The 26,855-nt window shown below is 38.6% G+C and overlaps 1 protein-coding gene across 2 annotated transcripts in view; it reads left to right on the plus strand.

Moving 5' to 3' along the window:
* LOC135227912 (cytochrome P450 2C19-like) overlaps positions 1-21,443 on the plus strand; it is a 34,222-nt gene extending 12,779 nt beyond the window's left edge. Inside the window, exons 4-9 of one of the 2 annotated variants that reach the window (XM_064269561.1) lie at positions 2,701-2,861; positions 3,985-4,161; positions 6,584-6,725; positions 8,481-8,668; positions 12,902-13,043; positions 20,887-21,443. In XM_064269561.1, coding sequence (XP_064125631.1) covers positions 2,701-2,861; positions 3,985-4,161; positions 6,584-6,725; positions 8,481-8,668; positions 12,902-13,043; positions 20,887-21,068 — 992 coding nt within the window. In that variant the 3' untranslated portion in view covers positions 21,069-21,443. The remainder of the gene's footprint in view (positions 1-2,700; positions 2,862-3,984; positions 4,162-6,583; positions 6,726-8,480; positions 8,669-12,901; positions 13,044-20,886) is intronic. The other variant, XM_064269562.1, reaches the window with a different exon arrangement.
* The last annotated feature ends 5,412 nt before the right edge of the window (positions 21,444-26,855 follow it).

Raw genomic sequence — 26,855 nt, forward strand, 5'->3', positions numbered from 1 at the left:
GAACCATCTCTTTCTCCCCCTGCCCCTCAGTTTGATTTCTAAGCTTCCCTTTGATGTTTAGGTCTCCTAGCTTGTCATAAATATACTCATTTCACTTGTTTTTCCAGGTCTTTGTTGTAAATAGAGCTCTCTGGAAATGTCTATTCCACCATCTGGGCTGCTCCTTTCTAAGCATTTTTTTTTTTTTTTTAGTTTTACTGTCCTTTAGGTGAAAGTTTACAGCACAAATTAGCTTTTCGTTCTAAATTTTATGCACAAATTGTTCTGTAACATTGGTTGCAATCCCTGTAATGTGTCAGCACTCTTCCCCTTTCCAACCTGGGTTCTCCTTGTCCACTCATCCAGTTTTCCTATTCCTTTCTGCTCTCCTGTTTTTGATTTTGGCAGGTGTTGCCCATTTGGTCTTATGTACGTGATTGAACTAAGGAGCAGCTTCCTCAAGTGTGTTATTGTTTTATAGTCTGTCTAATCTTTGGCTGAAAGGTGGACTTGAGGAATGTCTTCAGTTCTAACTTAGCAGGGTTTCCAAGATCTATAGTCTTAGGGGTTCTTCCAGGCACTTTCAGAACAGTAAGTCTCCTCTTTTGTTTTTTTGGAATTCAAATTTTGTTTGATATTTTTCTCCTGCTCTGTCCAGGACCCTCTATTATGATCCCTGTCAGGACTTTTTTGGCTGAGGCTGAGGGAGGCTGTGGTTCATGTGGTCCGTTAGTCCTTTGGACTAATATATCCCTTGTGTCTTTGGATTTTTTCATTCTCCATTGCTCTGGGTGGAATGCGACCAATATATGTATCTTAGATGGCCACTCACAAGCTTTTAAGACCCCAGATGCTTCTCACCAAAGTAGCATGTAGAACATTATCTTTATGAACTCCATTGTGCCAATCGACGTACATGTCCCCTGAGACTGTGATCCCCAAACCTCAGGCCCAGTAAATTGGTCCCTAGAGGTGTTTCTAGGAAGTGTCTATGATTTTACCTTGGTCAAGTTGTGATGACTTTCCCTGTATTGTATGTTGTGTTTCCCTTCACCAAAGTTATCACTTGACTATTATCTACTTTGTGATTTCCCCTCCCCATTGCTCTCCTCCCTCGTAACCATCAAAGATTCTTTTCTTCTGTGTATAAACCTTTTCTTGAGCTTTTAGAAAGTGATCTCACGCAATGTGTGTTCTTTTGTGACAGATTCATGCATATTGTGAGATGTTTTGTGGATTCATCCGTGTTCTTTATGTTAGGTAGTATTCCATTGAGTATATCTATTATGATTTGTCTATTCATTTATCTGTAGATGAGTATTTAGGTTGTTTCCATCTTTTTGCTATCGTGAGTAATGCAAGGCTCTATATCTTTATGTGAGCAGGCTGCCCCATCTTTCTCTAGAGGAACAGCTGGTAGATTCAAACCACTGACTTTCTGTTAGGAGCTGAGCACTTAACCACTGTGCCACCAGGGCTCTTGATTGGAGATGATGGATACTACTTTCTAGAGCAGGAAAGAACCCTCTTTTCCCCAACAGAAAGTAAGAAAGTAAAAAAGAAAAAGACTCCATTTATCAATTTACTTTTTTCATTTTTTTTTTGCCCTACATATCATTTAATTATGAAATGAAAATTTCTCATTTTATTTTTATTAGGGAAACTATCTACTCAGAATTTCCCTTTGTTTGTATTAACCTACCTACTCACACTGTGAGGAAGGTTTTTTTTTTACTTTTGTTCCATTAAATACCCAAATTGACTTGTAAACACTCTCTTTACTCTTTCCTTCTGCTGGTTCTGTACCTGATTCCTTAACTATTCGGTATATATAAGAAGTGTTTAGGTCCCTATTTTCTCCTTTCCCTTATCAATGCTTAATTGTTGGCAAGCTTTGCAGACATATATGATTCTATCATCATAACTTAGATTATTGTTGTTGATGTTGGCAACCTTATGTATAATAGAATGAACGCTTTCCTAGTGTGTCAGTGCATCTCATTGAGGGTTTTCCTCATTTTTGCTGGTCCGCTTCTTTACCTACTATAGGGTTGATATGAGTTAGAATCGACTTGACAGCAATGGGTGTTTTCTATTTTATCAAACATAATGTCTTTATTTAGGGATTGGCCTTTTCTGATGACATGTATAAATTAAGCCAGACAAATCCTCCTCCCTCACAGGAGCATTCTGCTTACATTGCTTCTAAGGCTGATTTGTTCATACTTCTCGCAATCCACGGTATATTCAACATTGCTTGCCAGCACCCCAATTTTAATGCATAAATTCTTCTGTCTCCTTTTTCATTGTTCAGCTTTTGCATGCATTTGAGGTGATTGAAAAGACATGGCTTGGATCAGGTCGACCTCAGTCATTAAAGTGACATCTTTGCAGTTTAGAACTCTAAAGAGGTTTATTATTATTTTTTAGAAAATTGTCTCTTAATTGTTTTTTTCTTTTACCCTCCAAAATTATAGGCATCTTGATTTAGAATGGTGTAATTAAAATGCAAGGGAAGTGAAGGCAGTTTTGGGAACATCATTATTAAGCTAGGAAGTAAGGAAAAGTCAATTCACTTTGAAGAGACTATAGGCATGCATGAATGTGTAAGTGACAAGGGAATTTCTAGGTACATGTTGCTTCAAACTTTCTAAAGTTATTTCAGTGACAGTTTTATATGTATATTTTAATGCTATTTTTTTTATGTTTCCAATTCTTTAGCCTTGCCCTGTGATCCCACTTTCATCACGGTTTATGCTCCCTGCAATGTGATGTGCTCCGTTATTTTCCAGAATCGTTTTGATTATAATGATCAGAATTTTCTTAATTTGGTTAAAAAATCAACTGAAAACGTCAAGATTCTGAGCTCCCCTTGGATTCAGGTGAGGCCAATACCCTTTCTTTGAGAAGTGCAAAATTATGTAATGGACCAAGCTGTGAAATGAAAGTTTGAACACAAAAATCCTGGCCAGAGCTTAGCAACCTGGAGTAAACATCTGGGAAATATAACCAATCTCTTTATTTTACACAGAAGAAATTGAGATCTCAGAATATAGAGCTCTTTTCAATCCCATTGGCTCCCTACACAGTGGTTTTTCTCCTAAACCTCAAAGCCCAGTTTCCATAAAGTACTATGGTTACTGCCCCAAAAGCATGCCTATAGCAGTTATTGGAGATCCAAGGCCCTTGCTGAAAGGCTTCCATTACCAGTAAGGCTTGTCCTTCGTTCAATTTGTGGTGACATATTCATCAGAAAACTTGGCAGAAATATTCTAACTTAGCATGTCAAAGAGGGAGAATGTATAGGACAACCGATGCTACTAAGATAAGTTTGGTTATGCCTCATCTGGGATCCTAGATGACAAAATGATTGGGGCTTACAGGGTATAAACCATAAACAATCATCACAATTTTACCATGTTTAGCTGGCATATCCTGCACCCTGCCTAGATGACACTCGTGTGCTCTTAGAGAACTCACTTAGCTGCTCTGGTGTACAGGTATCTATCCACAAAATGTTCAGTTGGGTTTCATGGTATCTTCAATCTCCTCCCAGTTCTGAAACCCCAATTCTATTTCTATGTCAGCTTGATAGTAGTCATGAGTAGCTTTGTGGTCTATATCAATCAGGTTGCTTAGACTTCTTTAACCTCCTCTGTCCTCATCAGTAAAGTGTGAATCGTAGTAATTTATGCCATTGGTAACTGAAATTTGTAGAAAAGTATTGATATAAAAAATGAGAGGATTGATATAAAGATTCCTTTTATACTATAGGAATAATATCTGAGTATCAGAAATGATGATCATCATTGATCATCTGGTCACTTTTCTGCCTGGAATCTTTCTATAAGCATAGAGAATTATGTGTAAAGTAAGAAACTCCAGCTCCAGATGGAGACATTTTCATTCATCTTTATAGCTCCAGTTTTAACCAGGTTTCCGCACATCATACCTATATATTATTTAAAAGATTTATATTTAATAAATGATGTTTTTCTCTTGTAGGTCTGTAATGCATTCCCTTTGCTCATTGATTATTTCCCAGGGAGTCATAAGAAATATATTAAGAATGATGCTAATGTAAAAAGTTATATTTTGGAGAAAGTGAAAGAACACCAAGAAAGCTTGGACATTAACAATCCTCGGGACTTTATTGATTGTTTCCTGATCAAAATGGAACAGGTAAGATGTCAGAGGCCATTCAGTTCTTTATTGCCTTTCCATTTTGTGGTTAATTGCATAGTTCTGTACTTACTAGGGATGGTTAAATGTCAGGCAAGAAATTCTTGACAAGCACTTTTAGTACCTAGGTATGCATAGATCTGCGTTAAGCATCATAAAAAAAAAAAGCATCATAGAAGAAATAAATTGCTAAATAATTAGAGCATATAGACCCTGTTCTTTAGGTACTAATAATCTACTTAAAGAGAAGCAGAATGCACACCTCAGTGAAATGGAATCAATTACAAACAAGATAAAATATAGGAAATACGATGGCAAAAAACAGAGATGCAAGTGATCATTGCCCACCGTGAGAAGGAAAGGCTTGACCTAGGTAAACTTTCTACATGTCCTGAGGTTTGATGCAGATCTTACAATATTTTCAGTGAAGGACATGAAAGAGCATTACAGATGGGTTGAATGGTGTATTCAGAGGATGAGAGGTTTGTGATGTCAAAGAGATAAAGGAGTTGGAAGAGCAAAGCCTTCACGGAGTGTTCCCGAAGATGAATTTGGACAAATAGGGAATTGGCTGTTGATGTCTTTCAGGGAAACTGTAAACATAAATGCTGGCATGGAAAGATTTCATCTAATCAGGTAGCTAGTCTACGAGTCATGCCAGGATGAAATGCAAATAATTATTAAGGAAATCATTCTGGTACCTGTAAAAAAAACTCTGTATGATAAGAATGGAGCTCAAGGACCATCTGGGAGATTTTCCATTTATTTAGACTTGGTCTCAATAAGAGTGTGAACCTTGGAAATGCAGAGGTGTCTGAAATAAAATGAAAGTTGTTCATTATGTCATGTTCTCAGAGATCTAGGAAGAGAATCAGTGAGGCAGTGCCCAGGAAGTCAAAGAAGAAGCAATGTCTTAGAAGAAATGGATCAAATAAAATAGGGAAGTGAAGGATGTTGTATTCGGAAAGGCCTGTGAATTTAATTGAGATTTTGTGCTGGAAGAACCCTATAGAGTGTGGTTTTAGTAGAGAGGGGAGGGTGGGAGAAAAATAACAGGGGATTGTGTGGGAAACTGTAGTCATGAGATAAGACGTCATATTTGAGAAGTTTAGCAAAGAGATAATGATACACATGCCCTTTAGCAGTCATCCTCCATTTTGCCATAACCCTCCCCCATGAATTTTAGGATGTTTCCCAATGTCTGCAGAAGACAGGATTTTGGATTTTGATTTTGATAGGAGATCTCCTTAAATCTGTAACTAGGTGTGGGAGTAATGCCATGTTAGCAATAAAAAATGTTAAGACTGATAAACATGAAATGTATTTCCACTTATATAACGTTCTTTAATTTCTTTCAACAAGGTTTGGTGTAATCTATCCTAATTTTGATAGGCTATGCACACATGGCCACTTAATCTTTAAATTCACTTGAGCAGATGACAGTAGTAATATTGGTTTATAAATCCTCTGCTCCTTTTTTGGCTTTAGAGCAATTTTGTGTTGATGAGTTAGAAAACAATGAAATTAATGTTACCAAGGGAGTTGACTTGGTTTGCCTAACATGTACACCCATTGATAGGAGTAAATCAGTCTTAATGGGGTTAATTGTGTGATGTTAGATATGCCACAGGTCACCAGGAGATTTTAAGGAGCCTCATTAAAATAATGCTGCTCTAGTGTACTAGTTAGGAAAAGAGTTTTTCTTTAGGTATGTTGATGACTCCTTCAAGTCAATATTTCACGCTTTCCTTTTTGTATTGACTGTTCAGTGTCCCATCATCATCCCCTAGTCCTAAATCAACCTCACTTGTTTAGAAAAAAAAATTTTTTTTTTTTATCAATTAAGATTGTGTTTGTTCTTCAATTAAACCAAATTAACAATACGCTTAATCACATAGTGGGTTTGTCTCATATTTACCTCACAAGGAGTCTCATGTTAGGCAGTCCAAGCAAGTACAAGAGCCTAGAAGCATCAAGGAGTCAAGTGTCTTGTGCTTGCCTTCACCAAACTCAATATATAGGCCTTTATCTTCATGCTTCAATCTTCTTGTCCCGAGATAATGTCTGTCCAACATGCACTTGCACATGTGGGTTTTGAATAAGAAGTAGGAAAGAGAAGAAGTTGTATCAGGGGACGTTTGCTCATATCTCATTGGCAAGAAATATGTTGTTTCACCCATATTACTGCTAAAGAAGCTGGGAAATGAAATTATTTTTCAAGTATATGATAAAGGGTTAGAAAATAAAGATTAGGTCAATTCCTCTACAACCTCTGCCCTGCCATACATTAGTTTATTTTAGAAAACTCTACTTTCAGTTTCTAAGTTTGCTTAGCTTTAGGACAACCTGAGTTGTTTTGGATGCATTGTCATTAAATATGCTGGCAAACTAATTTGTCAACATTTTGTCAAATCATTCCTAGGAAAAGCATACTCAACAGTCTGAATACAGTGTTGAAAATTTGTTGAACACAGTACATGATCTGCTTGGAGCAGCGTCACAGACAACAAGCACCACCTTGAGATACGGACTCCTGCTTCTGCTAAAGCACCCAGAGGTCACAGGTAAAACCACAGATGGCGGGCAAGATAAAATTCAGAAAGGAAGTTGGCAAGACACAGCTAATGTATTCCATCATGTTTCTCTTAGACAAGGCTCATTATTTAAAGTTCTGTGCCCCCAGGTGCAATTTGTCTAAATTTGATGAAGAGGTAAAAATGGGAGAACTTTGCTCAATAGGGGAGTTTCTTAGTTATCTAGTGCTGCTTTAGCAGAAATACCACAAGCGGATGGCTTTAGAAAACAGAAATTTATTCTCTCACAGTTTAGGAGGCTAGCAGTCTGAATTCGGGGCATCAGCTCCAGGGGAAGTTTTTCTCTCTCTGTCAGCTCTGGAAGAAGGTCCTTGTTATCAAACTTCCCCTTAGTCTAGGGGGCCCCAAGTTCAATGGACATGCTCTGCTCCTAGCTCTCCTTACTTGGTGGTAATGAAGTCCCTATTCTCTCTGTTCATTTCTGTCTTTTATATCTCAAAAGAGATTGGCTCAAAATACAGCCTAATGCTGTAGATTGAGTCCTGCTGCCTCATTAATGTAACTGCCTCTAATACTGCCTCATTAACATCATAAACCAAAACTAAACCCATTGCCATTGTTGAGTGGATTGAGACTCACAGTGACGCTGTAGGACAGAATTGAACTGCCCGGTGGATTCAAATGCCAACCTTTTGGTGAACAGCCATAGCTCTTAACCAGGGTTTCCATTAACATCATTGAGGTTTGGAACAATAACACATGGGATAATCTCATCAGATCACAAAATGGTGGACAACCAGACAATACCGCATATCATGGCCTAGCCAAGCTGACACACATTCTTTTTTTATTAACTTTTATTGAGCTTCAAGTGGACGTTTACAAATCAAGTCAAACTGTCACATATAAGTTTATATACACCTTACTCCGTACTCCCACTTGCTCTCCCCCTAATGAGTCAGCTCTTCCAGTCTCTCCTTTCGTGACAATTTTGCCAGCTTCCAACTCTCTCTATCCTCCCATCCCCCCTCCAGACAGGAGATGCCAACACAGTCTCAAGTGTCCACCTGATACAAATATCTCACTCTTCATCAGCATCTCTCTCCTACCCACTGACCAGTCCCTTTCATGTCTGATGAGTTGTCTTCGGGAATGGTTCCCGTCCTGGGCCAACAGAAGGTTTGGGGACCATGCCCGCCGGGATTCCTCTAGTCTCAGTCAGACCATTAAGTTGACACACATTTTTGAGGAACACAATTCAACCCATTACAGGGAAGGGCACTGAGAGAAGGAAAGGACAGTGTGGGCAGAACTAAACATGATAAAGCTCTGGTGCGGTGTCAGGATTCCATGGGAAGAGAGTTGCAGCAGGAAAATTTCAGGAAGGCTACTGGCCACCAGGCCTAGAAAGCAACCAGTTCCCAGTGGAGTGGGTGGATAAAGCTCATGTGAGGGAAGACCAAGAATGAAGGGGATGTGATCAATTATCTCAGGCTTCTGCACATCTCCAAAGAAGGTGAGACCATGGGTAACCTTGCTGATATTTGGAATACTGGAGGGATAGCTTCCAGCATCATAGCAACACCAAAGCCACCACAGTACAACAAACTGACAGACGGGTGGTAGTATGTATGCAATTCTCTCCGTCTAGGTGTACTTCTGGGCATATAACTTACATTTATAATGATATCGGGACAATTTCATAAGGCTTCATGTAATGCTGAATTTCTATAGCAATTGTGCCAGTTTTCTCCTTTTCATCAGTTCTTACTTTTGTCTTATCAGCTAAAGTCCAGGAAGAGATTGACCACGTGGTTGGCCAAAACCGGAGCCCCTGCATGCAGGACAGGAGCAGCATGCCCTACACGGATGCCGTAGTGCACGAGATCCAGAGATACACTGACCTCCTCCCCATGTCCCTGCCCCGCAGGGTGACCCGTGACATTAAATTCAGGAACTGCCTCATCCCCAAGGTAAGGTTTGTTTCTTCAAGTTCTCTTAAAGTTCCCATATTCACAGTATGATTTCAATCTTCGACAAACTCGGGTTGAGAAAAGTGCAAATATCACAAGTGTTGTATCCAGTTTGGGGCTACATGCTTTATTGCAGGCCTTGAGATCCGGCAGTGTAAGTCTTACAAATTTGTTCTGCTTCTTTAGGATTGCTTAGGTTTCTCCTTCCTGTTTACATGGCCAGATGAATTTTAGTATCAGTTATAGTCAATTTCCCAAAACATTTCACTGGGATTTTAATTAGCGTGACTTTAAATTTGTAGATCAAATTGGAAAGAATTGACATGTTGAATCTCTCAATTCATGAATATGGTATATGCTACCAATCTATTTGGGCGTTCTTTACTTTTCTCAATAATGCTTTGTTTTCAGTGCAGTGGCTTGCACATCTTTTGTTAGCAGCTTTCCAAGGCCTTCTGACACATGGTGCCTACTTGCTCAAGCTACTCCATCCCACTTGAAGCCATCACATATTGCTATTATAATAAATAAAGAGAACTAAAAATTCTGTTTGGGATGGTAGGGCTGTGAGTTTGGTAAGGTTTCAAAAATTAAATCTAGTCCCAGATGACGTGACTATATATAGGAGATTGCAAATAATTCACAAAAAAAAGCTTCAAAAGCTAATAAACAAATTCATCAAATTAGCAAGAGTACAAGATCAACTTGCAAAAATCAGTTGTGTTTCTATAAACCAGCAATTAGCCACTAAAACATCTGCTAAGAAGCCAGACACAAAAGGTCACATGTTATGTTATTCATTTATATGGGGTTGGGAGAGGGGTAATGGGGATAAACTTAATGGTAGGAGGCTTACTTAGGAGTGAAGGTAAAGTTTTGGAATTAGAGGTAGTGTTTGCACAACATTGTGAACGTACTAAATGCCACTGAATTGTTCACTTTAAAATGGTTGATTTATCTTATATGAATTTCAGGCATATAATTATTAAAAACAAACAAATAAACAAATAAAAACAGACAGATAGTAGGTGGGATTTGGGCTTCCTATGGACTGTGATTTGTTGACAACTGATTTAAGACAGCCATACCCAAAAAGCTTTCTGCGATGATGGAAATGTCTTACATCTGTACTGTATAATACAGTAGCCAGTTCCTGAGTACCTGAAATAATTTTATTTATTTTTAATTGGTTTAAATTCAAATATTATTAGCAATGTATGACTAACAAAAAAACAAAAAACCAAACCTGTTGCTGTCAAGTAGATTCTGACTTATAGCGACCCTATAGGACAGAGTACAACTACCCATAGTGTTTCCAAGGAGAACCTGGCATATTCGAACTGCCCACATTTGGTTAGCAGCCACAGCACTTAACCACTATGCCACTAGGGTTTTCGTTATCAGTATTAACTACTGCTAAATAATTACTTCTAAAGATCGTTCGGCTTGTATTTCTTCCAAGACAGATTTGTTGGTTCTTTTGGCAGTCCATGATATATTCAGTATGCTTTGCCAACACCACAATTCAAAGGCACTGATACCTCATTGGTCTTCTTATTCATCATCCATCTTTGGCATGCATATGAGGCAATCAAATACACCATGGCTTGGGTCAGGAGCACCTTAGTCTTCAAGATGAAATCTTTGGGGTCAGGTGTGCCTTAGTCTTCAAGGTGACATCTTTGCTTTTCATGACTTTAAATAGGTCTTTTTGCAGCAGATTTGCCCAATGTCATTTGATTTATTGGCTGCTGTTTCCATGGAAGTTGACTGTGGATCCAAGTAAAATGAAATCCTTGAGAACGTCAATATTTTCTCTGTTTTTCATGATGTTGCTTATTGGTCCTGTTCTTAGGAGTTCTGTTTTCTTTATGTTTGATGTAATCCATACTGAAGGCTTTAGTCTTTGATCTTCATCAGTAAGTGCTTCAAGTCCTGTTCACTTTCAGCAAGCAAGGTAGTGTCACCTGCATAACGCAGGTTGTTACTGAATCTTCTTCCAATCCTGATAACTTGTTTTTCATATTGTCAAGCTTCTAACCTGTAACATACCATTTTCACCTATCAAATTGATGAAGACAAAAGCTGAAAAATGTTGTATTGGTGAGGATATGTGTAGATGAGTACTTGCATACACTGGTGGCTGAATTACTAAATAGTACATCTATTTGGAAGACAATTTGACAATATCTAGTATAATATAAAATTTAATATCTTATAATGGAAGAATTCAAATTCTTGATGTCTACTCCATGTACAATTGGAGGAGCAGCTAAATAAGTTTCATCATTGCTTGGAATAAAGGAATACTATAAACTATCTGTATATTCATCAAAAGTGAAATGGTTCTTTCATATTGTACAACATGAATAAGGCAGATGTATCTGTGTTCATAATGATCAGAGAAGCTAGACTTTATGAAGAAGAATGCAGCATTGAGATTGGAGGAAGACTGATTAACAACCTGTGATATGCAGATGACACAATCATACTTGCTGAAAGTAAAGAAATCGTGATGCACTTACTGGTGAAGATCAAAGACTATAGCCTTCAGCCTGAACCTCAGTACAAAAAAAGCAAAAATTCAACTTAACCAATAAGCAATATCATGATAAATTAAAAAATAAAATGTCAAAGTTGTGATGGATTTCATTTTACTTGGATCTTCAATCAATGCCCACGGAAGCAACAGTCAAGTAATCAAATGATGTTTTACATTGGGCAAATGTGCTGCAAAAGACCTCTTTAAAGTATTGAAAAGCAAAGACGTCACTTTGAGGACTATGGTGTGCCAGGTTTTTGGGGAACCCAATCCATGATATTTTCAGCTGCTTCATATGCATGGAAAAGTTGGGCAATGAATTAGGAAGACTGAAGAAGAATCAACGCCTTTGAATTATGCTGTTGGCTAAGAATATTGAACTATACCATGGACTGCCAAAAGAACGAACAAATCTGTCTTGGAAGATGAACTGCCAGAGTGCTGCTCCTTGGAAGCAAGGATGGCAACACTTCATCTCATGTACTTTGAACATGTTATCAGGAGGGATCAGTCCCGGGAGAAGGATACGATACTCAGTAAGGTAGTGGGTCAGCGAAAAAGAGGAAGACCCTCCATGTGATGGATTGACACTGTGGCAGCAACAATGGGCTCAAACATAGGAAGGATTGTGAGGATGTCACAGGAAGGGGCAGTGTTTCATTCTATTGTACATAGGTTCGCTGTGAGTCAGAACCAACTTGACAGCACCTAACAACAAATAGAATGTATGTGTTTGTATGGGACAATATTCAAATCATTCAATAAATATAAAAATCAAGAGTGCTTGACATTCGGGTAAAGGAAAGAGGAAATTGAGAAGTGACGTGAATGCGTATAGGTTCATCTGCCTGATGTGCATAAAATATTTTTGGAAGGGCATATTTCTGGAAGGACATATAACTAATTGGTGGGAATTGCTGTTTCTAGAAAGTCTAAATGGGGTTCTTTTGTTAAATGCAATGAAGTCATAGTTTTGACTACAAGTGCTCTTGTGTCTTGATGTATTCTATTTTTTAATAGAACTCACCCTTTTAAGTAAACTGTTCATTGAGTTTTGACAGTTATGTAACCACCACCACAATTGAGATATAAGACATTTCAATCACCATTCCCCAAAAAACTTCCCTCCTGCTGTTATTGCAACCAGTCCACTCCACCGCCTCCAGTTTTGTCTGTCTGTCCCTGCAGTTTTGCCTTTTCAAGAATGTTATATAATGAAATGTGACATAAATGGAATAATTTATAATCAGTCATAACTCTTTATCTCTGTTTCATTTTTTTTTTCAGAATGTAGAATAAAATTCATTATAGGTGAAATACATGACAACTTCCTTATAAACTGATCAATAATATTCTGAGGATAGGAATATATAGGAGTCAGTGAATCATGGACAAATTTTATATACAATATCTAAGACATTCAGAAGGTCTGTCACCTAGATATTCATTACTTCCATTATAGTTGGAGGCTACTTTTGTAATATTATTATTACAGATATAAACCCCCCGAGATATAAACAAAACCATCCTTGTTTACTACTTTATCTATCTGGGTGGAAATGTAACTGTGTTTCTTTGGATGTGTGTTTTCCTCATCTATAGATCAAAGACATTAGGCTAAGTGATGTCCAGTATTTTACCAACTCCATGATTTCTGTATAACTAAGTCCAATGATACCTATTCATTCTAGGGCACAACCATATTAACTGCACTGTCTTCTGTGCTCCATGACAACAAAGAATTCCCTAACCCAGAGATGTTTGACCCTGGGCACTTTCTGGATGAGAGTGGCAACTTTAAGAAGAGTGATTACTTCATGCCTTTCTCAGCAGGTAATAGAAATTTGTATCCACCTGTAATTTGTGTCCACCAGACACTCGACTCAACGGCAATGGGTTGATGGGTTATCCACCTGTAATTTAGGGAACAGGGTACCTGTAAACGATCAGTTGAGGCTTGCATGGTGCCTATTTGGGGCTAGTAGAATTGCTGCTTGTATGTGATCTCAAGCACCATTCCCAATGCCATATGCTTTCCTATTCATGAAAAATTCTTAATATTGGGCCAGATTTTTTTAGTGAGTTTTGGGGGATGTGACCCAGTTCTCCCATAGTGAGAAAGTTAGGGAATGAGTTGATTGAATTCTGTCTCCAGATACATCACTGAGCTACCCAATAGCATCTCCTACAGGGTGAAACTCATTTAGATTGCTAGCATCTTTGTGAGCCCCTCACACCATCTCCCCCCTGCCCCAAAGCTGACCTCTAGGGACACAAATATCCATAAACACAGAATGTGCACTCAAGGGCCTCATCTACTCCCTAGATAAGAAAGCAAATGAGTAAACAAACCATTATAATCCAATATGACTAGAGCTGTGAGAGAGGGAACCACAGGCTGCTCAGGGGACAAACTGGGAAAGCCACCAACTTCCTGCTCTCACATACCTCACAATAAGGCATAAAATGGAATAAGCAGCATTCTAGTAATAGCAATGAAATGTGAGCTGCATTACAGGGGCAGGGAACAAAGAAAGAAGAGAGGGCAAGGCATTTTTGAAAAAATTGTAGTAGTGTTTATATATATATTTGTATACATATGACAAAACATTTCCCCTTTTCAACATTTTTAGATGTACAACCAGTGACATTATTACATTTATCACGGCATACAACAGTCACCCGACATCCATTTCCAAATTGTTCTCTCACCCTTAACAGAAGCTCAGTAACCCTGAGCAACGCCTCTTTCTCCTTTGCTCCTTAGTTGTTGTTGTTAGGTGCCGTCGAGTCGGTTCCGACTCATAGCGACCCTATGCACAACAGAACAAAATACTGCCAAGTCCTGCACCATCCTTACAATCATTGTTATGCTCAAGCCCATTTTTGCAGCCACTGTGTCAATCCACCTCATAGGGGCTTTTCCTCTTTTCCACTGCCCCTGTACTTTACCAAGCATGATGTCCTTCTCCACTTCTTCACCAACACCACAGTTCAAAGGCGTCAGTTTCTTCTTGTCTTCCTTATTCATTGTCCAACTTTCACATGCACATGCTACATTTGAAAATACCATGGCTTGGGTCAGGCACACCTTAGTCTTCAATGTGACATCTTTTCAACACTTCAAAGAAGTCCTTTGCAGCAGATTTGCCCAATGCAATGTGTCTTTTGATTTCTTGACTGCTGCTTCCATGGGTGTTGATTGTGGATGCAAGTAAAATGAAATCCTTAACAACTTCAATCTTTTCTCCATTTATCATGATGTTGCTTATTGGTCTAGTTGTGAGGATTTTTGTTTTCTTTATGTTGCGATGTCATCCATACTGAAGGCTGTGTGTGATCTTTGATCTTCATCAGTAAGTGATTCAAGTCCTCTTCACTTTCAGCAAGCAAGGTTGTATCACCTGCATAAAGCAGGTTGTTAATGAATCTTCCTCCACTCTTGTTGCCCCGTTGTTCTTCATATAGTCTAGCTTCTCGGATTGTTTGCTCACCATTCACATTCAGTAGGTATGGTGAAAGGATACAACCCTGACACACGCCTTTCCTGACTTTAAACCACTTAATACCCCCCTGTTCTGTCTGGACAATTGCCTCTTGATCTATGTACAGGTTCCTCATGAGTACTATTAAGTGTTCTGGAATTCCCATTCTTTGCACTGTTATTTGTAATTTGTTGTGAACCACACAGTCGAATGCATTCGTATAGTCAATAAAACACAAGTAAACATTCTTCTGGTATTCTCTGCTTTCAGCCAAGATCCACCTGACATCAGCAATGATATCCCTGATTCCATGTCCTCGTCTGAAGCCAGCCTGAACTTCTAGCAGTTCCCTGTCAATATACTGCTGCAGCCATTTTTGAATGATCTGCAGCAAAATTTTGCTTGCGTGTGATATTAATGATATTGTTCTATCATTTCCACATTCAGTTGGATCAACTTTCTTGGTAATAGGCATAAGTATGGATCTCTTCCAGTCGGTTGGCCAGGAAACTGTCTTCCATATTTCTTGGCATAGACAAGTGAGCACTTCAAGTGCTGCATCCGTTTGTTGAAACATCTCAATTGATATTCCATCAATTTCTGGAGTCTTGTTTTTTGCCAATGCTTTCAGAGCAGCTTGGACTTCTTCCTTCAGTAGCATTGACTCCTGATTATGTGCCACCTCTTGAAATGGTTGAAAGTCGACTAATTCTTTTTGGTAAAGAACTCTGTATTCCCTCCATCTTCTTTTGATGCTTCCTGCGTCCTTTAGTGCTTTCCCCATGGAACCCTTACTATTGCAACTTGAGGCTTGAATTTTTTCTTCACTTCTTTCAGCTTGGGAAATGCCGAGTGTGTTCTTCCCTTTTGATTTTCTATCTCCAGCTTTTTGCACATGTCATTATAAGACTTTACTTTGTCTTCTTGATTCACCGTTTGAAATCTTCTGTTCAGTTCTTTTACTTTTCCTTTCTTCCTTTTGCTTCAGCTGCTCCACCTTCAAGGGGAAGTTTCAGAGTCTCTTCTGACATCCATCCTGGCCTTTTCTTTCTTTCCTGTCTTTTCAATGACCCCTTGCTTTCTTCATGTATGGTGTCCTTGATGTCATTCTACAACTCCTCTGGTCTTTGCTCATTAGTGTTCAAGGTGTCAAATCTATTCTCGAGATGGTCTCTAAGTTCAGCTGGGATATACTGAAGGTTGTATTTTGGCTCTCATGGACTTGCTCTGATTTTCTCCAGTTTCATCTTGAACTTGCATATGAGCAATTGATGGCCTGTTCCACAGTCGGCCCCTGGCCTTGTTCTGACTGATGATTTGAGCTTCTCCTTTGTCTCTTTCCACACATGTAGTTGATTTGACTCCTGTGTGTTGCATCTGGCAAGGTACATGTGTATGGTCACCATTTATGTTGGTGAAAATGGGTATTTGCAATGAAAAAGTCATTGGTCTTGCAAAATTCTGTCATTCAATCTCCAGCATTATTTCTATCACCAAGGCCATATTTCCCAACTACCAATCCTTTTTCTTTGTTTCCAACTCTCCTGTTCCAATCACCAGTAATTATCAATGGATCCTGATTGCACGTTCGATCAATTTCAGACTGCAGAAGCTGATAAAAGTCTTCAATTTCTTCATCTTTGGCTCTAGTGGTTGGTGCGTAAACTTGAAAAATAGTCATATTAACTGGTCTTCTTCTAGGCATATGGATATTATCCTATCACTGACAGTGCTGTACTTCCAGATAGATCTTGAAATGTTCTCTTTGATGATGAACGCAACACTATTCCTCTTCAAGTTGTCGTTCTTGGCATAGTAGACTATATGATTGTCCAGTTCAAAATGGCCAATACCAGTCCATTCAGCTCACCAATGCCTAACACTTATGTGTTCCATTTCATTTTTGATGATTTTCAAATTTCCTAGATTCACACTTTGTACATTCCAGTTTCTGATTATTAATGGATGTTTGCAGCTGTTTCTTCTCAATTTGAGTCGTGCCACATCAGCAAATGAAGGTCTCAAAAGATTTACTCCATCTATGTCATCATGGTCGACTCTACTTTGAGGAGACAGGTGTTCCCCAGCTGTCTTTTGAGTGCCTTCCAAGCTGGGGGGCTCATCTTCCAACACTGTATCAGACAATGTTCCGCTGCTATTCATAAGGTTTTAACAGGCTAATTCTTTTCAGAAGTAGACTGCCGATCCTTCTTCTTAGTCTGTCTTAGTCTGGAAGCTCAGCTTAAACCTGTCCTCCATGGGTGACCCTGTTGGTATCTGAATACTGGCGGCATAGCTTCCAGCATCACAGCAACAAGCAAGCCCCCACAGTATGACAAACTAACAGTCCCATCTCTGGTAACTACTAATAAACTTTGGTTCTTTTACATTTGCTTATTCTAGATATTTCATGTAAGTGGAATCATGCAATATCCACCCTTTTGTAACTGGTTAATTTCAGTGAGCATAAAGTTGTCAAGTTTCTTCCATGCTGGAGCATGGATGAGGACTTCATTTCTCTTTATGGCAAAGTAATATTCCATTGTCTGTATGCACATTTTGTTGTCTGTTCATCTGTTAATGGTCATTTAGTTTGTTTCTACCTTTTGGCTGTCATGATCAGTGCTGCAGTGAACATTGGTGTACATTTATCTGTTTATGTTTCTGCTTTCAATTCTTTTAGGTGTATGCCTAGGAGTGGTACTGAGTGTAGCTCAGTGAAGTATCTGGAAGCAGAAGGCAATCAACCCCTTCTCTAGCTTTCTTACTTTAGAAGAACATGTGGTAATGTTTTTAGGAACCTCAAACTATTTTTCACAGTTGCTGTACCATTTTACACTCACAATTTTTCCGCATCCTTGCCAGCACCTGTTCTTTTCTTTTTCTTTTTATTATTGTAATCTTAGTGGGGGTGAAGTGATATCTTATTGAGGTTTTGATTTGTAGTTTCCTTATGATAAATGACATGAGAATCTTTTCAGGTGCTTCCTGACCATTTGTATTTCATTTTGATGAAATGTCTGTTTATGCCGTTAGTCCATTTGTCTTTTTTTTTTTTTTTTTTTTTGCATTGTTAGTCTTTTTGTTTCAGGAGGTCTTTATATATTTTGGATATTAAACCATACCAGATATAGAGTCCCCCAAAATGTTTTCCCAGTCTGTAGGTTGTCTTTCACTATGTTGATAAAGCTCTTTGATGAATAAACATTTAAATTTTGATAAAGTCCCATTTATTTATGTTGTCTTTTGTTGTTCATGTTTTTGTTGCCATATCTAAGAACCCATTGTTAAACATTAAATTTCAGAGCATTACTGATATGTTTTCTTGTTAAGAGTTTTATAGTTTTAGTTTTTGCATTTTGGTTCTTGATATATTTTGAGTTCACTTTTTTTTCTTTTTAATTTGGAGGATAGAGTTGTCTCTGCACTGTTTATTAGAGGGACTCTTCTTTTCCGCATGGAATGGACTTAACATCGTCATAAAAACTCATTTGATCACAGATGTGTGGGTTTCTTTCTAAACTTTTAATTCTATTCCATCAGTGAATATATCTATCATTATATCAGTACCCAACTCTTTTGACCACTCTAGCTCTATGATATGCTTTGATATAAGAAAATGTGAGTCTTCCTACTTTGTTGTGTTTTTAAGAGTGTGTTGGCTAGCAGGGGCCCTGCATAGTTACACATAAATTTGAGGAATGGCTTTCCATTTCTGCAAAGAAGAATGTTGGCATTTGTTGGGTATTGCATTGCATTTATGTATTGCTTTGAGTAATATTGACATCTTAACAATAGTAAGATTTCCAGTCTATGAAAATGGAATGCCCCTATATTTATTTAGGTCATCTTTGATTTCTTTCAGTAATGATTTATAGTTTTCAGTGTACAAGTCTTTTACATCTTTGGCTATGTTCATTCCAAGATATTTTATTATTTTAGATGGTATTGCAAATGGACTTGTTTCCTTAATTTCCTTTTCTGAATATTCATTGATGATATATAGAAGCCTGATTGATTTTTGTGTGTTTACCTTTTATCCGGTCACATTGCTGAATTTGTTAGTTTTTGTAGCTTTTTTGTGGATTCTTTTGGATTTTCTGTATATAAGATCATGGCACCAGCAAAAAGGTATAGTTTTACTTCTAATTTCTTGATCTGGTTACCTCTTATTTTCTTTATTTTGCCTAATTGCTCCAGATAGGGCTTCCAGTATAAAGTTGAACATGAGCTGTGAGAGTGGGCATCCTTGTTTTGTCCCTGATCTTAAAGGGAATGTTTTCAGACTTTGTCCATTTCGTATGAGGTTATATGTGGACTTTTCCTAAATGTTCTTTATTACTTGAGGAATAGCCCTCATATTCCTACCTTGTTGAATGTTTTTTTAATCATGAGAGCATGTAGGATTTTCATCAAATACCTTCTCTTCATCAACTGAGATGATCTTTTGTTCTATTAAGGTGCTATAAGGTATTGATAGATTTTCTAATGTAGAGCTACCCTTGCATTCCTAAGATAAAATTTACTTGAATGTGGTGCATAATCCTTTTAATACGTGTTTGGATTAAGTTTGCTAGTATTTTGTTTAAGATATTTCATCTATAGTCATAAGGAATTTTGCAGTATAGATTTCTTTTCTTGTGTTGTCTTTGCCTGGCTTGATATCAAAGTAGTACCTAGTCTCATAGACTGAGTTCGGAAATGTTCCCTCCTCTTCTATTTTTGAGATAAGTTTAAGAAGCAGTGGAGTTAATTCTTAGAAATGTTTCCTATATTCCTCAGTCAAGCCATCTAGTCTGGGTGTTTTCTTTTTAGGGAGATTTTGATTACTGATTCAGTCTCGTCACTTGTTATGGTTTTGTTGAGGTCTTCCATTTCTTGTTGAGTCAGTATAGGAAGTTTATGTATTTCTAGGACTTTGTGCATTACATGTAGGTTATCTAATTTCTTGGTGTACAATTGAGGGGCAGGCTATTTTCACCTATGTAATTAACCAAAAGGACAGAATAGGACATTCTCTCTATATCAAATATGTTAGAACTGCCAGCCAATTAACTGAGGGGTCAGGGAAACCATGAGAATGTGTCTGCATACCTTACAATGATTCCAGAGCACCCTGATCTTCTTCTAGTCGTGAGGTTCCTTCTTGGATATTGAGATTTCAACACCTCCTGTGTGTCAGTTGAGTTTCTGGTCATGAAATAAACTTCTCTAATTATTTGGCTTTTGATGCCCGCATTGGATCTGTCATGGAAAATACCCAGATGGCAAAGGTCTGTACACTCCCATTAAGCAACTCACGTTTTAGCAGGAATGAAGAATAAATAGTGACAGAATTACAATTCAATGTGATTTTTGCTTCAATGAAAGCAAGACTATGATAAATATGATGCTGAGGAAATCATTCGAGAGCAAGATTCTACTGCTTAAGGGGATCACATTTTAATGAGAAAGTGACGTTTGACCTAGTTGTTGAAGAAAGTATGAGGGAAGTATGTCTTAGAGAAAGAAAAAAGCATGAAATAAATCTTGAAACCGCATGGTGTGGTGGAAATTGACAAAGGATGAGTATGGTGAGAGCTAAGCATGTGGGGTTGAAGACTGGAGGAAAGGTCATGGAAGTCAGACTGGGAACATAATCTGAAGGGCCAATCAACCAGTTTCACCCTTAAGCCTTAAGATAGCTTCGGGGAGCCATTTGAAGATGTGAAGTGTGGGAGAAGCATGTTTAGATATGTGCTTTTGAAAGTACATGAGGGAAACATGGTCTTTGACTAAATTTATGCCAGGGGTACAGAGGAAACACAGATGTATGAGCCCCCTCCTCTTACACCTCTCCCTTTAATGTTCTTGGACAAGCAATGTAGGTGGTTTATAGGAAAAGAGTGATGGAAACTTGAAATGTCAAAACAACAAGTACAATCCAGGATACTTAAAAAAGTACTTGGTATAGAGCTCAAAATAAATATTCCTTGAATGAAGGTTTTTGTTAACATAATGTATGATTAGTTAGATAGCAAGTTTGTTCATACCTCTGTCCATCTGTCTATGCAACTATCCTTCCATCCATCCTGCTTTTCCTCCACCCGTGTATATAATTATTCATCAAATAATTACTGCATATTCTGTCAGTACCAGATAAGAAACATAGCGTCCACGGAGTATCTAACCTCTCTGCTTGTTATTTTCAGGAAAACGAATGTGTCTGGGAGAAGGCTTGGCCCGCGTGGAGCTGTTTTTATTCCTGACCACCATTTTACAGAAATTTACCTTGAAGCCTCTGGTTGATCCAAAACATATTGACACCACCCCAGTGACCAATGGCTTGGTCTCTGTGCCACCCTCGTATCAGCTCTGCTTCATTCCTGTCTGAAAAAGCCATACTGTCATACTGCTCCCCTCCTGTACTTGCAAATCCCCTGCACTGGGGCGTCGTTAACTCCTTCCCTTTAGTTTTCTTGAACTCTCCTCTCCATATCCCCTATTCCTTCAAGATCTAATGAATATCCACTCTATTAAGGGGAATTTTTGTGTTTCATGAAATAAATTTATCTCTTGTTCTCCATTTTCTGTAATACTTATATTGATCATCATGGCTTAATCTTTCCCTGACTGAATTCTTTCTGTTATCACTCTCAAACAGAGCAAAGAATGATTTTTTTTCTGTTGCTATCAAGCTCTTTCTGACTCCTGGTGACCCCATGTGTCAGAGTACAACTGTGCTCCATAGGTGTTTTCTATGGTTGATTTTGAGAAGTAGATCACCAGGCCTTTCTTCTGAGGCTCCTCTGGTTGGATTAGAACTGCCAACCTTTTCGTTAGTATCTGCATCACTAGCGACTCCTCAAGTTGTAAAAAGAGCACTAGTATTTCATGATCAGATGTGTCAGTCAAGATATGCAAAATATTATCCCTGAATATTCCTAATATTTATAGGAGGCAAGATTCTGGATGAACATGTATTTGATACTTTAAAAAATTTGTATGAAACTCATGGGTATAATGAGATTGGGTAGTTGCTCTTAACTGCTTTGAAGGAAATAGAGAAATAAAAGGATTATTTGTGGGCTTCAAATTCCCAGTAGCCATACCCTATAAATGACATAAAAGTTTCTATGTGTTCCCTGAAAAAAAATATGTTTTCTCCTATAGTCACAAGCATATGGTTTCAGGAAACAAAACCCAGAGTTTCATACTGTGAGTGGCTAAACTGTAATGCAAATTGATTTCCCAACCTTGCAGGGTGTCTTCTGTTAAAGTGAGATTATTGATTGGAACCTCCTAGAACCACGACCCTATAGGACAATGGATTGGAAAGGAATACCAAAAACCAAAACCAAACCCAGTGCCATCGAGTCGATTCCGGCTCATAGCGACCCTATAGGACAGAGTAGAACTGCCCCATAGAGTTTCCAGGGAGCACCTGGTGGATTTGAACTGCTGACCCTTTGGTTAGCAGCTGTAGCACTTAACCACTACGCCACCAGGGTTTCCTGGAAAGGAATAGGATCTTTGAAAATCAGAAGGGAGACATGTAGGCAGACTCTGATGAAGCTGGGGACACTGAAGCCACTAATGTGGCTGCTTTGCCAGTAGAAGTAGTCCTTACACTCCTGTCTGAGGTTTGGTAAATTAACCTTACTTTTCCAAGAGAATCTGCAATGGCCTCCCCTCAGGTATTTTCTCTGCAAGACACTGCTGATTCTTCTCAGAACCCACCCAGACACTCATCTTGTCTTCTGGATTATAACTAGACTTAAATTTCATGAGACCCAAAAAGATAAGGTACAAAGTATGACCCATAAGTTTGCAATACTCCAAAAAGATGCATGATTATTCCAATTTATACAGACAGAAATCTAGAGAATTTGTGTGGGAATGGATGTTAAGCACGTTGGGTAATGGTAGAAGGAACATAAATTTGAATCACTGTGAATTTATTGATATGGGTTTACTAAGCAGAGCTTCTAGATTCAATTTCATAGCTCAAAGGGTTAGACCTAGCCTTCCATCCCAAAAGAGCTCAGAGGACATATTTTTCATAGCTTGAGAAATAAATAGGAGAGGAGTCCAAGCATACTTAAAGAGCTCCATGGTTGCTCTACCGTGTAGGTTAGAATTTACAGAGGGAAGTACTGCCACTGAACTGGGAATCTTTAAGTGCAATGGGGATAATTGTATCCCAGGTGACAGGGCCCAAGGGGTGCACTTAATCACCAAAGACAAGGTGTGTGTGTGGTTACCATAATAGACAGAGGAGTGGAAACATTAATCAGAATAGTCTGACTAGTGGAGAACTATGGTTGATTATAGCCTTCATAAAAGAGAAATAGATAAGTGGTGTACTAAAAAAAAAAAAATTTTTTTTTTAAATACTAAATTTTGATGTAGGACTGCACTACACTGTTGATAATTTATACTGTTAATATTTCTCCCAGCCTTTTCCAAAAGTATCTATAGTTTTTAACAGAGTGGCTGTGTGTCAAAGTCAGGGTTTTTTAGAGAAACAGACCCAGTACAATAGATAGGTGATCAACAGATATTGTCTTAGTCGACTGTCTAGTGCTGCTCTAACAGAAATACCACAAGTGAATGGCTTTAACAAAGAGAAATGTATTTCTTCACAGTAACATAGGCTCAAAGTCCAAATTCAGGATATCAAATCCAGGAGAAGGCTTTCTTTCTCTGTCAGCCTTCTCATCAGTCTTCCTCTGGTTGATGAGCTTCCCAGGCACAGGGGCCCCTGGTCCAAAGGACGTGCTCTGCTCCTGGTGCTACTTTCTTGGTGGTATGAAGTCCCCCACTCTCTGCTTGCTTCCCTTTCCTTTTATTTCTTGTAACATAAAAGCTGATGCAGGTCACTCCCATGGGAAACTCCATTTACATTGGATCAGTGATGTGACCTTAGTAAGGGTGTTATAAGCCCACCCTAATCCTCTTTAATATAAAATTACAATCACAAAATAGAGGACAATCACACAGTACTGGAATCATGGCCCAGCCAAACTGATACACACAACTTTTGGGGAATGTAACTCAGTCCATGACAGATATAAATATACGTGTGTAGATAGATTGAGATTCATATCTGGGGAATAAACTCATGTGATTGTGGGGCTGGCAAGTCCAAAATATGTAGGTGAGTCTGGAAAACATGGCAGTCTTGTGTCTCAAAACTGGTAGGTCAGCTGATGGAGGAGCCAGTAGAAGTGGTCTGTTTATCCTCTGGAGCAGAATACTCCCTTGAAAAACCTCCATATTTGATTTCAAGGTCTTCAACTGATTGGATGAGACCCACAGAGATTATGGGGGCTCATCTGTTATACTTAAGGTCAGTGGGTTTAATCACATGCAGATAGTTCATTATATCTAGACCAGTGTTTGATCAAGCAATTGGACACTATTGGCTAGCCAAGTTGAAGCATAAGCAATCACATTGTGCAGTTCATTTGGGGAAAGAAAATAATAAGACTTTGGGGGATTATTCTACACTGGTTATGTACTTACAATACCAGTTTGGTTCACCAGTAAGAGTAGGGGCTTATGGAGGCCAGGTAATCAGGGAATATGGAAAGGATAGTAGAAAAAAGTTGTTATAAATATAGTTATATCAGAGACAGCACAAATCATTCCTTGTTGAGCTAAGATAAAATCTAATGCAATTCGGTAATTCAATACCACCTTTACTAAGGACTCTAAAGGTTCTTTTGGTGTAGTTATTTCATTAGCAACACAATCAGCAGTTTGGGCCATAGTGACAGATCGATTATGAATGGACATTTCCAATGGCACAATTACGAACCATGGTATACTAGCACATAAGAAAGACTACCCCTATCCTGAATAACCAGCTATGGGATTGTTTGTAAGAACAAGGTGTCTCTTCTTTCTGGATATAAATTCTGAATCACTTTTCCATAGTAAGTTATCACTGTATGAATGGGTGCTCATGGAAACTCCTAATATTCCTAGAGTACATTGGCCTAGCACACACCAGCCAGCTAAACACATCAAAGCCCAAATATAAGATGAATTATTGTACTTTTTTGCTGCTGTCTTAGTCATCTAGTGCTGCTATAACAGAAGTACCTCAAGTGGATGGCTTTAAGAAACAGAAGTTTATTCTCTCACAGTCTAGTAGGCTAGAAGTCCAAATTCAGGGCATCAGTTCCAGGGAAAGGCTTTCTCTGTCAGCTTTGGAGGAATGTCCTTGTCATCAATCTTCCCCTGGACTAGGAGCTTCTCCAAACAGGAAACCCAGGTCCAAAGGACGTGCTCTAATCTCGGCACTGCTTTCTTCGTAGTATGAACTCCCTCTCTCTCTGCTGGCTTCTCTCTTTTATATCCCAAAGGAAATTGTCTCAAGACACAATCCAATCTTGCAGGTTGAGTTGTGCCTCGTTAACATAACTGCCGCTTTGTGATCCTTGTCAGAGGAGACAGTGGTGGTAACTGGGCACCACCTAGTTGTGCTGGACTCAGTCTGGTGGAGGCTACGATAGTTGTGGTTCATCAGTCCTTTGAACTAATTTTTCCCTTGTGTCTTTGTTTTTCTACATTCTCCCTTGCTCTAGATGGGGTGAGACTAGTGGAGTATCTAGATGGCCACTCACAAGCTTTTGAGACCCCAGACGTTAAAGCAGATGTTTTAATCAAAGCTTTCTTTTTAGTTATCACCTCTTGACCTCTGGGGATAAGGTAGGATGGATCAGACTTAGAGGCTTTTAGATCTGTACATAACGTTTGTGTCATTAAAGAATAATTAGGAATCTAAGCTTGACAATAACTACAAAGACCTAGAAATCCCCTTAATTGTTTCCTTGCCTTAGGCAAGGGAAAAGCAGCATTGCCTCTTTTGGGATCCATGGAAATGCCTTCTGCACAGATTAAATGACCTAGGTATTTGACAGAAGGCTGAGCTAATTCCAGTGTTTCCTTTGAAGCTTCATGTCCACCAAGGGCTAAATGTTTTAACAATCCAATACTGTCTTAACAGAGTAGATTTACTTGGAAGTTGCAAAGGCCACAAGTCTACGTGTAAAATTTGAGAAAAATAACTGGGAGGTTCTATATTCCTCGGGCATGGCATTCCAGGTCAGTTGGTTTTCCTAGGAAAAAGGAAACAGGTATCTACTTTTGGGGTCAAGAGGAATGTTAAAAAATGCACTAATCACAAACCCATTACTATTGAGTCAATTCTGATTCATAGGGACCTTATACGACCAAGTAGAATTGCCTTATAGGGTTTCCAAGGATCAGCTGGATTTGAACTGCTGACCTTTTGGTTAGCAGTTGTAGCTCTTAACCATTGTGTCACCAGAGCTCAAAGGTCTGTAACAGTAAAGCACACTGCTTCTAAGGGAACATTAGAAAGTAGCAGGTATGGACTGGAACAATGGGGTAATTAGGAATAACAAAATGGTTTATTGCATGTAGGTCTTGAACAAATCTCTGACGCTTTCTGTGAGGTTTCTTAACAGGGAGGATAAGGGTGTTGCAAGGGCTAGTGTAGGTGACAAATAAGCCTTTAGAAAGAAATTCTTGAATAATAGGTGTTATTCCTCCTTTTTTTTTTTTTTTCTGTTTGAGTGGGTATTGAGGGATCTTAATAAAGGGTTAGATACATCTACTAGGATTTTAATAGGTTTAGCAGATAAAGCTTTACTAACGTCTATTGGAAAACCTGGTGGCATAGTGGTTAAGAGTGAAGGCTGCTAGCCAAAAGGTCAGCAGTTCGAGTCCACCAGCTACTCCATGGAAGCCCTATGGGGCAGTTCTACCCTGTCCTGTAGGGTTGCTATGACTCGGAATTGACTTGACAGCAACAAGTTTGGTTTTTTTGGTTTTTATGTGATTTATGGCCCACAAAGTTTCAGAGACTTGAGAAATAAGTTCAGAGGGGAGAAAATGTATTGGAAGAGAATTTTGAAGAGGCATTGTAGGGGCTTGCATATGGCGAATAATCTCTTCCTTTCAAATGTTATTCATTCCTGAGTTTAGATTATCAGGCAAGATTAACGATATTTCCCCCTTTTCATTAAATTGTAAGTGGCAATTCCATTTAGATAAAACATCTCTTCCTAATAAATTAACAAGTGTTTCAGGGCTTAGTAAGACGGGGATGAAAACTTTCCGTTGAACCAAGACAGAATGGTGCAGG

Source organism: Loxodonta africana, chromosome 16, assembly GCF_030014295.1.
Source record: "Loxodonta africana isolate mLoxAfr1 chromosome 16, mLoxAfr1.hap2, whole genome shotgun sequence".
Lineage (NCBI taxonomy): Eukaryota > Metazoa > Chordata > Mammalia > Proboscidea > Elephantidae > Loxodonta > Loxodonta africana.